A 14,521-nucleotide genomic window follows, 5' to 3' on the forward strand; every position below is an offset into this window, starting at 1 on the left:
AAGACTCAGTATCAAGGGTGGGCATGAAACAATAATTGGATCGTTCTATCACTCACAAGACTCGTCTTCTGACATAACCGAAAACTTCAGAGAAAACCACAGTTCACTTGTAAGTTCCCCAATCGTACTGCAATAATCGGTGGAGACTTTAATCATTCAACAATTAATTGGGAAAATTATGGTTTTGTTAGTGGTTGGTGTTATTATAAGATATCCTATGCAACTTTACTGAATGTCTTCTCTGAAAACTACATAGAACAGATAGTTAGGAACACGGCTCTTGATGGAAATATATTAAATCTAATGGCAACAAGTAGACTTGACTTCTTTGAAGATGTCCACATTGAAACTGGGGTGTCACTGATCATGACCCATTTGTGGCAGCAGTGATACCAAGGTACAAAGGACAAGTAAAAAGACACACATGTTCAGTAAACTAAATAAAAAGTCAGTAGTATCATATATCACTGAGAACTTGAAACTTTCAGCACAGGGAAGGAATATGTAGAGGAACTCTGGCTCATGTTTAAAAGAATAGTTGACCATGCACTGAATAAATATGTACCCAGTAGAACAGTTCATAATGGGAGAGAACCTCCATGGTACACAGTCACTGTAAACAAACTTCCAAAGAAACAGAGATTACTGCATAACAGGTGTGAAACAAAGTGTAGAGCCATAGATAGAATGAAACATGTTTGGCTCTCAAGAGAGCAATGCGTGATGCCTTCAATTGCAGAATATTGTCAAGTGATCTTTCACAGAACTCAAAGAAATTATAGCCATACGTAAAGGCTGGTAGTGGCACTACAGTTTGTGCCCAGTTACCAATGAATAAGATACGAATTGAAATTGAGGGTAGAGAGCAAAAGCTGAAATGCTTTACTCCATTTTCGACTGTTGCTTTACAAAGGAAAACCCAGGAGATTTGCCCCAATTTAATCCTTGTACCACAGCAACCTGCAAAGATGAAGGAAATAAGTGTTAGTGTCAGTGGTGTTGAGAAACAACGGAAATCATTAAAATTGAGCAAAGCTCCAGGGCTAGTGGAATCCCTGTCAGATTCTACACTGAATTTGCAGTTGATTTAGCCTCTCTTCTAATTATAATCTATTGTAAGTACCTCAAACAAAAAACCATGCCCAGTTCTTGGAAAAAGGCACAGCTCACACCTGTCTACAAGAAGAGTGGTAGAAGTGATCCACAAAACTACCATCCATCATCCTTGTCATTGATTTGTTGTAGAATGTTAGAATATTTCTCACATGACATAGCGAAAGCTGTGGATCAAGGCAACTGTATAGATGCAGTGTTTCTTTATTTCCAAAAGTCTTTTGACCCAGTACTGCACCTACCCTAATTGTCAAATGTACAGTCATATGGAGTATCAAGTGAAATTTATGACTGGATTGAGGACGCCTTGTTAGGGAGGACGCAGCTTGTTATCTTGGATGGAGAGTCATCAACAGATGAAGTAACTTCGGGTGTGCCCCAGGAAAGTGTGAGAACCCTTGCTGTTTATGTTGTATGTTAATGACCTTGCAGACTAGCAAAATCAGGCTTTTTGCAGATGATGCAGTTATCTACAATAAAGTACTACCTGAAAGAAGCTGCATAAATATTCAGTCATATCTTGATAAGAGTTCAAAGTGGTGCAGAGATTGACAATTTGCTTTAAATGTTCAGAAATTTAAAATTTTGCGCTTCCCAAAATGAAAAAACCTAGTATCCTAACCATACTATCAGCGAGTCACTGTTGGAATTGGCGAACTCAAATGAATACGTGGGTGTAACACATTGTAGGGATATGAAGTGGAATGATGACATAGCTTCAGTTGTGGGTAAAGCAGGAGGTAGACTTTGGTTCATTGGCAGAATACTGGGGAAGTGCAATCAGTATACAAAGGAGGTTGCTTACAAATCACTTGCGCGACCAGCTGTAGAATATTGTTCAAGTGTGTGGTACCTGTACCAGGCAGGACTAACAGGGATCGTGAACATACACAGAGAAGAGCAGCAGGAATGGTCGCAGGTGTTTTAATCCATGGGAGAGAGTCACAGAGATGCTGAAGGAACTGAACAGGAAGATTCTCGAAGATAGACATAAACTATTCTGAGAAAGTCTATTAACAAAGTTTCAAGAACCAGCTTTATTTGATTACTCTGGGGATCTACTACAACCCCCTAGGTATTGCTCACACAAGGATCGTGAGGATAGGATTAGAATAATTACTGTATGTGCTGAGACATTCAATCATTCTTCCTGTGTTCCATAAATGAATGGAACAGGAAGAGACTCAAATAACTGGTACAATGAGACGTACCCTCTGCCATGCACCTCACAGTGGTTTACAGAGCTTAGATGCAGCTGTAGGTGTAGATGGGTAATACACCATTGTCTCATGGGACTAAGTCATTCTGCTGCTCTTCTCACATTTCCATTTAACACATGGCCATACGGACAGCATTAAGTGTCCGTAATGTATCTGTGGGTATTTACTTCTCATTTCAAAGTAACAGATGGCAGTAATAACTTTGTCAGCATTTGCCTGATGAGGCAGTATGCTTTGTAGCAGTGTGTGACATCAAACAAAGTTCGTATTGGCAATGTAACATATTCAGTTTTAGCAATATAGCTCTGTATTCATGCTAAAACTGAAGAACTGCAAATAAAACAAATTTTAGAAATTGACATTACACAGTGCAAACACTTCTAAAATCTATTGAAATGTCTCTATTCAATTAGACTCGGTGTAATATCTTCAGTTTTATTTCATATTACCAGTTATTACAAGACAATTGAGCTGACTGCAATGTTTCACATTTGAATAACATCAGCATAGCAGCTTGTCATGATTGACAGAAGGCTGTTATCAGGTCAAAAACCTCTGATGCTGTGACATCAAAAGTGGTTTACTTTGTAGGCATTGTAATCCTTTATCATTTGATGATAATCGTCATTGCTTGAAACTGGCCAAGAATAATTGGTTCCATACCACTGGAGCTGTTCAGAGCTGTTTACTATTGTGAGAATGTATGGAGATCTACATATTCACGATGTTTGGAGTGTGTAAAATGATAAATTTCATGTTTTTTAATAATTTTTATACTGTATAGTTGCAATTGTTTGATAAATATTACAACATTTTTTCCAATTTGCATTAGTTATACTACTTGAAATGCCAGTTGACTCAATATCTCCCTACCTAATTACACTGGAGCACCAAAGAAACTGGTAGATGCATACATATTCAAATACAGATATGTAAACTGGCAGAATATGGCGCTGCAGTTGGCAACACCTATATAAAACAAGTATCTGGTGCAGTTGTTAGATCAGTTACTGCTGCTATAGTGGCAGGTTATCAAGATTTAAGTGAGTTTGAATGTTGTTACAGTCAGCGCACAAGCGATGGGACACAGCATCTCCGGGGTAGTGATGAAGTGGGGATTTTCCTGTATGACCATTTTAGAGGTGTACTGGGAATATCAAGTATGTGGTAAAACATCAAATCCCCGTCACTGCTGCAGCCAGAAAAAGATCCTGCATGAATGGGACCAACAATGACTGAAGAGAATTGTTCAACATGACAGAAATGCAACCCATCTGCATATTGCTACAGATTTCAATGATGGGGCCACCAACAAGTGTCATCATTGATATGGGGTCTTGGAGCCGAAGGTCCTCTCATGAACCCCCGATGACTGCATGACACAAAGCTTTACGACTTGCTTGGGTCTGTCGACACTGACATTAGACTGTTGATGACAGGAAACATGTTGCCTAGTCAGATGGGTCTCGTTTCAAATTGTATCGAGCGGATGGATGTGTACGGGTATGGAGACAACCTCATGAATGCATGGACCCTGCTTGTCAGCAGGGGACTGTTCAAGCTAGTGGAGGCTCTGTAATGGCTTGGGGCATGTGCAGTTGTAGTGATGTGGAACCCCTGATACGATTGTAACAGGTGACACTTATGTAAGCATTCTGTCTGATCACCTGCATCCATTCATGTCCATTGTGCATTCCGATGGACTTGGGCAATTCCAGCAGGACAGTATGATACTCCACATGTCCAGAATTGCTACAGAATGGCTCCAGGAACATTCTTCTGAGTTTGAACACTCCTGCTGGCCACTAAATCTAGCAATAACATCATGAGACAAACCTAAAGAAAAAAAAATCATTAGACTTTAAACCCAAATAAGAAATAACCTTTATCACACGAAAAATAACTCCCCAGTCATGAACATTATTGAGTATTGCATGATTCATGGTGTCAATTCCCTCGAGCACTACTCCAGACATTATTAGAGTCCATGGCACATTGTGTTGTGGCATTTCTGTGTACTTGCAGGGGCCCTACATGATATTAGGCAAGTGTACCAGTTTCCTTGGCTCTTCGGTGTATTTTCTAATGAGGTATGTGGTGCTGTTAGCTTAGGTGTTAGTGTGCTATTGGCAACTCCAGGAACAGTGAAATTGAGTGAGATAATTCAGCAGTAAAATGGTTATCTAATTATCAGTGAGATCATGGTTAAAGTGAGGTTCTGCCAATCTAATATTGACTTTATCTTCATGCATAATATGACATGCTTCAATAAACTATATTGTGTCAGATTTTCTTCACCTACATACGCTGCCCTCTTACAAGTTTGGAAACACCCAGTGATTGTGGGCAATCGAAAGGAAATACATTATAAAATTGCATTTTACTGTTTTTTTTAAATGTCTATTATGCTCAAACAGTACATTGGTAAATGCAAATATTAAATTTTAGATTTCTCAAAATAGCCACCCTTTGCTTTAATCGCTGCCTTGCATACTCTCGGCAAGCAGTTGGTCAATTTTGCCAGTGCGTCAGTTGGGTTTAGTCTCCATTCTTGCTGCAGGACCTTCCACAAGTGTGTCCTGCTTATGATTCCTCGTTTCCAGATATTCATGTCCAACTCATGCCATAGTAGCAATTTCTGAACCTCCAGAGACTAGAGACTGGCGGAGGTGTATGTTTTGGGTGGTTGTTTTGCTGCAAGACAAACCCCTTCTCAATCAGAAGCAAAGCAGATGTATTGACATGTTGCTGTAGAATGGCATGATAGTCCTTTTGTTCATTTTCCATCTACTTTCATCAAATCTCTTACTTATTCCCACTAAAAGATCCTCATACCATCACAGAACCCCTCCAAGCTTCACAGTTGGAATTAGGCATAGGTGATTCACACACTCATGGGGTGAACAGCTTTTAAATTGTTGGTATTTACTTCCAAATATTTCAAACTTGGGTCCATCAGTGAATAAGACTCTTTCCCAATCCCCTGCTGTCCAGTGTTGGTATGTTGTAGTTCATTGAAGTCTTTTCTTCTTGACAGAGCACAGCAATGGTTTCCTTGCAGCTACATAATCCTGGAGGTTGTTTTCTGCCGGGCTCCTTCTCACTGTTGACTCGCGTGTATCCCTAGTTTTGTCAGTCAATTCACAGACAGTTTTGAATCTATTACCTTTACCAGTCACTACCAAATACCTTTTCTGGCGTTCTGATATTTTCCTGGGTGCTCCTGAGAGAGGACAATCATCATAGGGGCCAGTATTTCAATGTCATTGTATTGTCTTGATTAGTGGTGTAAAATGCCTGGGGATATACGGGGTGAGTCACCTAACATTACCGCTGGATATATTTCGTAAACCACATCAAATACTGACGAATCGATTCCACAGACCGAATGTGAGGAGAGGGGCTAGTGTAATTGGTTAATACAAACCATAAAAAAATGCACGGAAGTATATTTTTTAACACAAACCTAGGTTTTTTTAAATGGAACCCTGTTAGTTTTGTTAGCACATCTGAACATATAAACAAATATGTAATCAGTGCCGTTTGTTTCATTGTAAAATGTTAATTACATCCGGAGATATTGTAACCTAAAGTTGATGCTTGAGTACCACTCCTCCGCTGTTCGATCGTGTGTATCGGAGAGCACCGAATTACGTAGGGATCCAAAGGGAATGGTGATGGACCTTAGGTACAGAACAGACTGGAACAGCACATAACGTCCACATGCTAACACCTTTTTATTGGTCTTTTTCACTGACACACATGTACATTACCATGAGGGGTGAGGTACACGTGCACACGTGGTTTCCGTTTTCAATTACGGAGTAGAATTGAGTGTGTATCGACATGTCAGGCCAATAGATGTTCAATGTGGTGGCCATCATTTGCTGCACACAGTTGCAATCTCTGGCGTAATGAATGTCGTACACGCCGCAGTACATGCGGTGTAATGTCGCCGCAGGCTGCCACAGTACGTTGTTTCATATCCTCTGGGGTTGTAGGCACATCACGGTACACATTCTCCTTTAACGTACCCCACAGAAAGAAGTCCAGAGGTGTAAGATCAGGAGAACAGGCTGGCCAATTTATGCGTCCTCCACGTCCTATGAAACGCCCGTCGAACATTCTGTCAAGGGTCAGCCTGGTGTTAATTGCGGAATGTGCAGGTGCACCATCAAGCTGATACCACATACGTCGATGCGATTCCAGTGGGACATTTTCGGGCAACGTTGGCAAATCATTCTGTAGAAACGCGATGTATGTTGCAGCTGCTTGAGCCCCTGCAATGAAGTGAGGACCAATGAGGTGGTCGCCAATGATTCCGCACCATACATTTACAGTCCACGGTTGCTGTCGCTCTACCTGTCTGAGCCAGCGAGGATTTTCCACGGACCAGTAATACATGTTCCGTAGATTCACTGCCCCGTGGTTTGTGAAACCTGCTTCATCGGTAAACAGGTAGAACTGCAACGCATTCTCTGTTAATGCCCATTGACAGAATTGCACTCGATGATTAAAGTCATCACCATGTAATTGCTGATGTAGCGACACATGAAACGGGTGAAAGCGGTGACGATGCAGTATGCGCATGACACTACTATGACTCAGTCCACCGGCTCTCGCAATGTCCCGTGTACTCATGTGTGGGTTCATGGCAACAGCAGCTAACACACCAATTGCACCCGCTTGTCCTGTGATGGGCCTGTTATGGGCCCGTTTGCATGCTACGACCATACCTGTTGCATACAGTTGGCGGTAGATGTTTTGCAATGTGCGGCACGTTGGATGCTCTCTGTCCGGGTACCGTTCGGCATACACCCTGCAGGCTTCAGCTGCATTTCGTCGACACTCGCCATAGATGAGTATCATCTCCGCCTTTTCAGAGTTCGAATACACCATGGGCACAGTTCCTACAACACTACACTATCACAGACGTCTGGTAATACGGTGTACTACAGTTGGTCTGCGTGCGGAGACGAATGCAGAATAACAATAGCAGCAAGTGCTACATGCGGACACTGCGACAGCTAGACCAAACCACAACAGTGCACTACAGCCACACTCGTAAACACGGTCGTCATCGTAAACATGTCCCTGCAGATGCTGCTTGCTGACCGTGTCCCGTGTTTGTTACAACATGCAACTGAACGTCGGAGGTTTCAAGCGTCAACTTTAGGTTACAATATCTCCGGATGTAATTAACATTTTACAATGCAACAAACGGCACTGATTACATATTTGTTTATATGTTCAGATGTGCTAACAAAACTAACGTGGTTCCATTTAAAAAAAGTAGGTTTGTGTTAAAAAACATACTTCCGTGCATTTTTGTATGGTTTGTATTAAATAATTACACTAGCCCCTCTCCTCACGTTCGGTCTGTGGAATTGGTTCGTCAGTATTTGATGTGGTTTACGAAATATATCCAGCGGTAACGTTAGGTGACTCACCCTGTATAAGTTGGGGTAAATACCCAGGAGAAATGCCTGGGTAAATGATCAAAATTCATAAATGCCTAGACATTTAGGCATTTTAAATATTGATAAGCAGTGCTTTTTTTTTTTTTTTTAATAAAAAAAGGGGGGGGGGGCAAATATATTGTATTGGAGAATGTGTTTTTGGAACACTGCTTCTTTAATGTTTGGGTAAACAAGTTGAAAAAGCTGCCTCATAGTTAGGGGAGAGTTATTGGGGAAATAAATTGGGATTGTAAACATAACTTTTTACATCTTCAGTGAGGTCAGTTCTTGGAGTGGTGCATAGTAAGAAAAGAATACAACACTCAAGTCTAAAAGTAATTTTTGAAATAAAGTGTAGTTTATATTAAGCAGCTAGCCTGTAGGTAGTACCTTCACTTATACTATACTACTGCAAAAAAAAAAAAAAAAATTAAATATTGCCAGTCAGTTTCTTGATCTGAAGGCAAAGAAACATGAAGTTCAACAGTGCTTCAGATTCTCCTTAATCTGACTTCTTGCTCATCACTGGGTTCCTTTCAGTTTTGTCTTTGCTTGGACTTGTCAGTATGGACTTTTCCTTGGAATCATTTTTCGTGGCGTCAACATGCTTATGTCATGTTCCCGCTCCATTCAACTACTTCCAGTTGTAGGAGAGATAGGTTAGTTTTGCAGCTATCTGTGATATGAGTCTGTTGCTTTTTTACTGTGGATCCTGCTGAAAGAACACTCAGCAGCAGCAGCAGCAGCAGCAGCAGATGTAACTGGTGTGCCCAGATTTTTTATGGCAACTTCTGCCAATTCATTAGTTCTTCTTAAACCTCGCCTCCACAATAAAGAATGTATGTGATGATTTTTATCTTCCTGAGGGTGAGTACTCACTCCTTCACACACTAATTTTCTGGATCAAATTTTACTTGTTTGTCCCTGTAATCCCCTCAGGGGGCTCACCACTCTTTGCTGAGTTCGTGCTTGGCTACCATGGGACCCAAGCCTTTACAGCATCTTCTGTGCTGCATGTGTATCCTCCTGCTGTTCTTTTTCCCCTTTCTTGAGGAACATGTCTGGGATATTATTTTTGGGCATGTGTTCTGAATGTTCTGAATTTTCCGTAGCCTGACATCAGAATAGTCCCTCAACTGCTTCTTTTCTTCTTTGTTGCTTGCACAGTCAGTCAGTTTGTATAGAACTGAGCAATACCAATATGTATGTATATGTACAATAATCACAAAGTGTAACAAATTTGAACTTCTTGTCTTGCCGTGAGATGAAAGTAGATGTTCATTACTAGATCACATATGCTGAGTGCGAAAATGAAATCAGAAATGTTCTATCACATACCATTTTTTCTGAAAAAGATATGCCACATTTACAACTTTCTATGCCACATATACTACTTTCTACAATCTTGGAAACGACTCAGTAGCAGTACAGGAGGAATCTGCAGTAACTTAATATACAGATCATGCAATAAGTATTTCCTTCTTATCCCATCCCGTAAGTCTTCCCTGACCCACGGTACTGGCTGACTCTGTCCCGTTTCATAGACTTCTCCATTCCTTTTCCTTCAACCCTCTTCCTTCCCCTTCAACCCTTCTACGTGAAGGAGGAGCCACTGGCTCCGAAAGCTTGCTTAATTATAATCTTTTATGTGTGTGTTCTGCCGCCACTTGGTGAGTACATCTTTTATCTATCCAATTACATTATTTAAGTCAAAAGTAATTGTATTATAAAACATAATATAAAATGATGATAGTATGAAAAAGCTGAGTAAAGCTGGAAATGTACTTAACAGGTTAGAATCTTTTCCTGAAAACTTCCTGTTTGCGGGTAGGCGGTGAAACTTCTTTTAGGAGTGTCCAGCAGTAATTTGCCAAAAAATTTGGCAACTATCTTCCCTTATATCATCTTTCCATGATTGTGAAATCTTGTTGAAATCACTCAACATGTTTGTCACTCACATCTCCAAGATTAGGTGGAAGAAATCCAAATGACAATGAAGGAAATGTAATTTCAGAGACATGTTGCACCCCATAGCCTTGCAACAGATCAGTATGTGTTCTGCCAGTTCCCTGTAATACTCAGACATTACACTTCCCAAGAAATTGTAGCATATATCCTTAAGTGAGGCAGGCTGACTTCTCAGTATCTGTCAGCTACTGTTCAGAGGTAATATCTTTCATCAAGTCACAGGTCTGAGGTCCAATGAAAATTCCTTCTTTAATTTTTGTAGTACTAATTGCAGGAAATTTAGAGAGTAAAAATCAAAAACCCTGGCCATCTTTGTCCATTGCTTTCACAAAATTCTCCATAAAGTCCAGTTTCAGATGGAGTAGTGGCAACAGCAAACTGTGTTTGTCAACTAGGGGTTTATGTGACACTTTCTTTTCACCTTGATTGAAAATTTCTCTCAGGCCATTCTTTGACTACATAATGGTCTTTCATTGCCCTACTTACTATCCCAGTGACAAGAAACAGCAATTATATGCATTCCCAGTAGTAGTCCCATAACTTTGGGACCACAACAAATTTTCCATTTGTGATTTGAATAGCAATGTACTTCAGGAGTAGTGCAGTGTTCTTAGTTTTCCTTTAACTGAAGGGAAAAAATAGGTCACTGGTATCAAAGGTTTCTTGTTTCTGTTACTTAACAGAACAGCTTGAACACGATTTTGTAAGGAAGGTACAAATAGATGCCATTCTTGTGGGTTGTAAATGGTTTTAAATTTTGTAAGCAGCCCATTTATGCCATTACAGTATACCAAATTCTGTCATTGAGAAAAGTAGAAAGGCCATGATGTCATTTACAGACTGTAATACTAACGGTTGGTTGTAACATGGTATTTTCTTGAAGACAATACCCAAGTAATTCTGCTTGCCTCTTTGAAAGTTTAGATATCTTAAAAGACCATTGAGTTCTGCGGCTGTGGTTCTAGACGTGCTGCAGATGGTGTGTACTCCTCAAGATCTTCATTACCTACATGATCTTTTGATTTCTCGTCATCATTGTCTGTTTCATCTTCGTGTCCATTATGTTGGTTGTTTTAGAATGGAAGTGTGTCAGAATGTGGAACTGGGCGAATTGCAGATTCCAGATTTGGACAAAAAACGGTATGTTTTAATTTACTTGAGGTTCCTTTTGCTTTCGTTAAACAAAATTAGCAATCTGTAATGCGGGCTCTAGGTCCCCCCCCCCCCCCCCTCACACACACACACACACACACACACACACACACACACACAGTTGTGATATGGCATAGCTGGTTGGGTTCCACGCAACCAGCCTCTTAAATAGTGGGAGCAATGTGGGCAACAGTCCTGTGGATCCCAACATTTACCCTCAACTATCTTTAATTCAAAATACAACTCCTTTGCCTTTTTGACAATTGGTGAAATGGGATTTCTGAGACTTGGTTATAAACTTGCTATGCACATAGTAGAAAAGGTTTGGTGATTTAACACAAATCGTAGATGTTGCTGAGTATAAGAAATGCGGGAACACCCACAGACAACACTCTTTACGTTAGTGATGTACACATGTCAAGAATCAATAATGTGTGGTCACATACTGAGATAATCATTGGTCAATATTCAACTGACCGACGCAACTGCAACTTCTCTTTACCTACCCCAAGTGGCTATCTCCTCTGCCCCCCTCTACTCCCACCAATAGGCAATAATATTCCTAAAATAACGGAATGTTATAAGCACCGTGACAACATTACGCAGCCAAGTGCAGGTAATATTGTGTTTCCAGAAGAAAGTTTAGATGATTATGAATGACAGTTTCACCATTGTCATCAGGGCAACCACATATTTGTGTTCTGTGACAAATTTCATTGTCATGCTGTGTTATCTGTACAATACTGTAAGTGTCATTAATAATTGTTATTTGAGCATACTATTCTGTATTCTAACCAGTAACTCACATAGATCCATTGTAGTACACAACATGGTGTTTCCAAACTTATGGATGGTAGTGTATGCTAAAACTTACAACAGTGAAAATTTGAAGTTTTTCTACATTAAATATTGCACTTGCCTTCCAAAAAAATTGTAATTTGAGTCAACTGTCAAGAGTGTAGACATTATTTTTTGAATTTATTATTATTGCAGGACATCCGCATAATCAAGAAACTTGGTGGAACAGTTGAAGATTCTGAACTGGTGGATGGTATGGTTTTTACACAGAAGACAGTGAATGTAAATTGCCCAAAGCGTGTGGAGAAAGCCCGTATTGGACTCATTCAGTTCTGCATATCTCCCCCTAAGACAGATGTAAGTAGTTACAAAAACTGCTTTACACAAAATAATGAAATGGCATAGAAATTTTTTTCTATGTTTTTGCCCTGAATGATGTTTTGATCACCCCTTAGTGAAACATTTTTCTTGGACAGAAAACAAGGGAATGCATTTTTTTACAGCTTCCAGACAAGGTCATTTTTATTTATTTATTTATTTATTTATGCATTTATTTTACCTGGCAAGATTAGGGCCTTCAGGCCCCCTCTTACACCTAACCAGGCATGCTCAGATTCAACAAATTTCAGTTTCTACAGAACATTAAGGACATATAACATGTTATACAGTATTAATGTTAAGAAAAAAAATAGTGATTATAAACGCAGTACAATGATGATTATAACAATCAAAAATTAATTATAACAATCAATAATAATAATAATAATAATAATAATGACTATGTATATGAAAGTTAACATATTTTTCTTTTATGAATGTCAGTCCTATTGCTAGTTGGGAATTTTCTCGTTATATTCTTGCAGCTTGTGAGTTATTCTCATCAAGCAGAGACATAAGACGATAGAATGGGGTGAAAGAGATATCGAAGAGGTAGATAGGTTAGAGGAAGAGAAATATAATGGTAAAATTCGAAGCTATGATGGAGAGGAGAAAGAAAGAGATGAGAGGGGCACAACAATGGTGGCTATACCATCCCTAATATGTAAGTCTTGAGTTCACTCTTGAATGTTGAGTGGTTCCGGATAAGACGCAGATCACAGGGGAGCGCGTTCCATAGTCGTATGGCTGAGATGGAGAATGACATGGAGAAAGATTTTGTGTTATGTAAAGGTACAGCCAAGATGCTAGATGTATCCGATCTGGTATTGCGGTTGTGGAATTTTCAAATTATTGATGACATATTGCTTCCAGTTTGAGTTAAATTAATAGGCAGCCACTATGATTTACTATGTTGTCAAGAGTGATGTGTAGTTTTATCATATTATCATGCAGAGAGTGGTTTTTTACTTCTGAAGGATAGAAATCATTCTCGAGTTAATTTCACTGTGACATATTGAAGAGGTTTCTTTTTTTGAACTGTGTAACAGTGCCGAGGCTCTCAGATACTGTCGGATGGTATTACTGAAGCCTCACAATATTTTGATAGAGGTAGGCATTTATGTTGTCCATGATGGAATACCCAAAGCAAAGACAATGCCTAAGAAACTTTGCAACACATACAGTGAAGGTAACAGTGCAGTTATGAAACTGTTATTACTTAAAAGGAAAGATGGCCTGATTAAAAACAATCATATGCCATTTTTGTTGCAGAAAAATTTGATCTGTTTGGTACATATTCAATTTATTCTGAAAATCAGTCCTAATTTCAACTGTGGTCATAAAAAAATTAAAATTAAAAAAAGAAAAATGCCATGAGACAATATGTACAACATCTTTGCAATCTACTTTATTTTGGATCTGTGGTTGGCACGCACAACTTATATTATTATTTTAATTGACACTTGCTGTGGTGTAAATCTTAATTTTGAAAAAAATGGTACGATACATTATCTTTTGACTGATACGTAGCATAATTGCAAAACCTTCCCCGTGTGTTTTCACCGTCTTCTGTTAGCTAAATAAAATTTAAATGTTACTAGATCCAATTTGTAGCTGATCAGCTATTGAATTGTCAATGGGAAAAATTTATCAATTTCCAAATTCCTTTTTTCATGTCCATACCTTGCAAAGAAACTACTTTTATGTACGTAATTTGTAAGTCATGTAATCAAGTTCTTGCTGCCATTACCATCAATCAAAATCCATAGGATATGAATCACTGTTTCCATATTGTGATACTCAGGTGCTATAAATTTCTGTTATGGTTCACACACTGTTCTTATAAACATGAGATGGACATTATAGTCCAGAACTTTCCCGTATTGAGTTAAGAAACATGACAGCCTCTGTTACTAAAACCACTGCAAGGGATCAACAGATCTTTTCTGGATGTGTGTGTGGTGTGCAGAGTCCCCGAGCTGTAGCAGCCTTCGTTCTTTTCCGTTCTGCTGTACCTTCCCCTTCCTTTTTTGTCCCTGCCCTTATTCCACTCCCTTGGCCATCTCTTGGTGTTCTTATTTATGCCGGCCCGACTGTTCTCGTGACTTAGTTTCTTCTTGCAATTCTGGTTTGTCTGTTTTTCCTCCTCCATCTCTAAATTTGAAATCTATAGTGTGAGCCAGATGAAGAAAAACTCCCTCCCTAGTGTCTTTGGCATAGGTTCCTCTCCTCCTCCTCCTCCTCCTCCTCCCTTTCTTTTTTCCCCCATTCTCATTCCTCTCCGCCATAGCCCTTTTGCCTTCTTGCTAGGTCTCCAGCTCGGTAGCCAGTTTGTGTGGTGGAGCTGTTGTGCACCTATCTCTGGCTGAGCCTCCTGACACCACAGGGATCACACTGCTGGTACCTGCACTGTGAGCACCTCGTGAAAGCCTA

The 14,521-nt window shown here is 39.7% G+C and overlaps 1 protein-coding gene across 1 annotated transcript in view; it reads left to right on the forward strand.

Annotated features, from left to right (window-relative positions):
• The window catches only part of LOC126195821 (T-complex protein 1 subunit delta), a 100,047-nt gene that overhangs the window by 49,683 nt on the left and 35,843 nt on the right, over nt 1-14,521 (forward strand). The window contains exon 6 of the mRNA XM_049934463.1: nt 11,906-12,067. Within this exon, the coding sequence (XP_049790420.1) occupies nt 11,906-12,067 (162 nt within the window). The remainder of the gene's footprint in view (nt 1-11,905; nt 12,068-14,521) is intronic.

This window comes from Schistocerca nitens, chromosome 7 (assembly GCF_023898315.1).
Source record: "Schistocerca nitens isolate TAMUIC-IGC-003100 chromosome 7, iqSchNite1.1, whole genome shotgun sequence".
Taxonomy (NCBI): Eukaryota; Metazoa; Arthropoda; class Insecta; order Orthoptera; family Acrididae; genus Schistocerca; species Schistocerca nitens.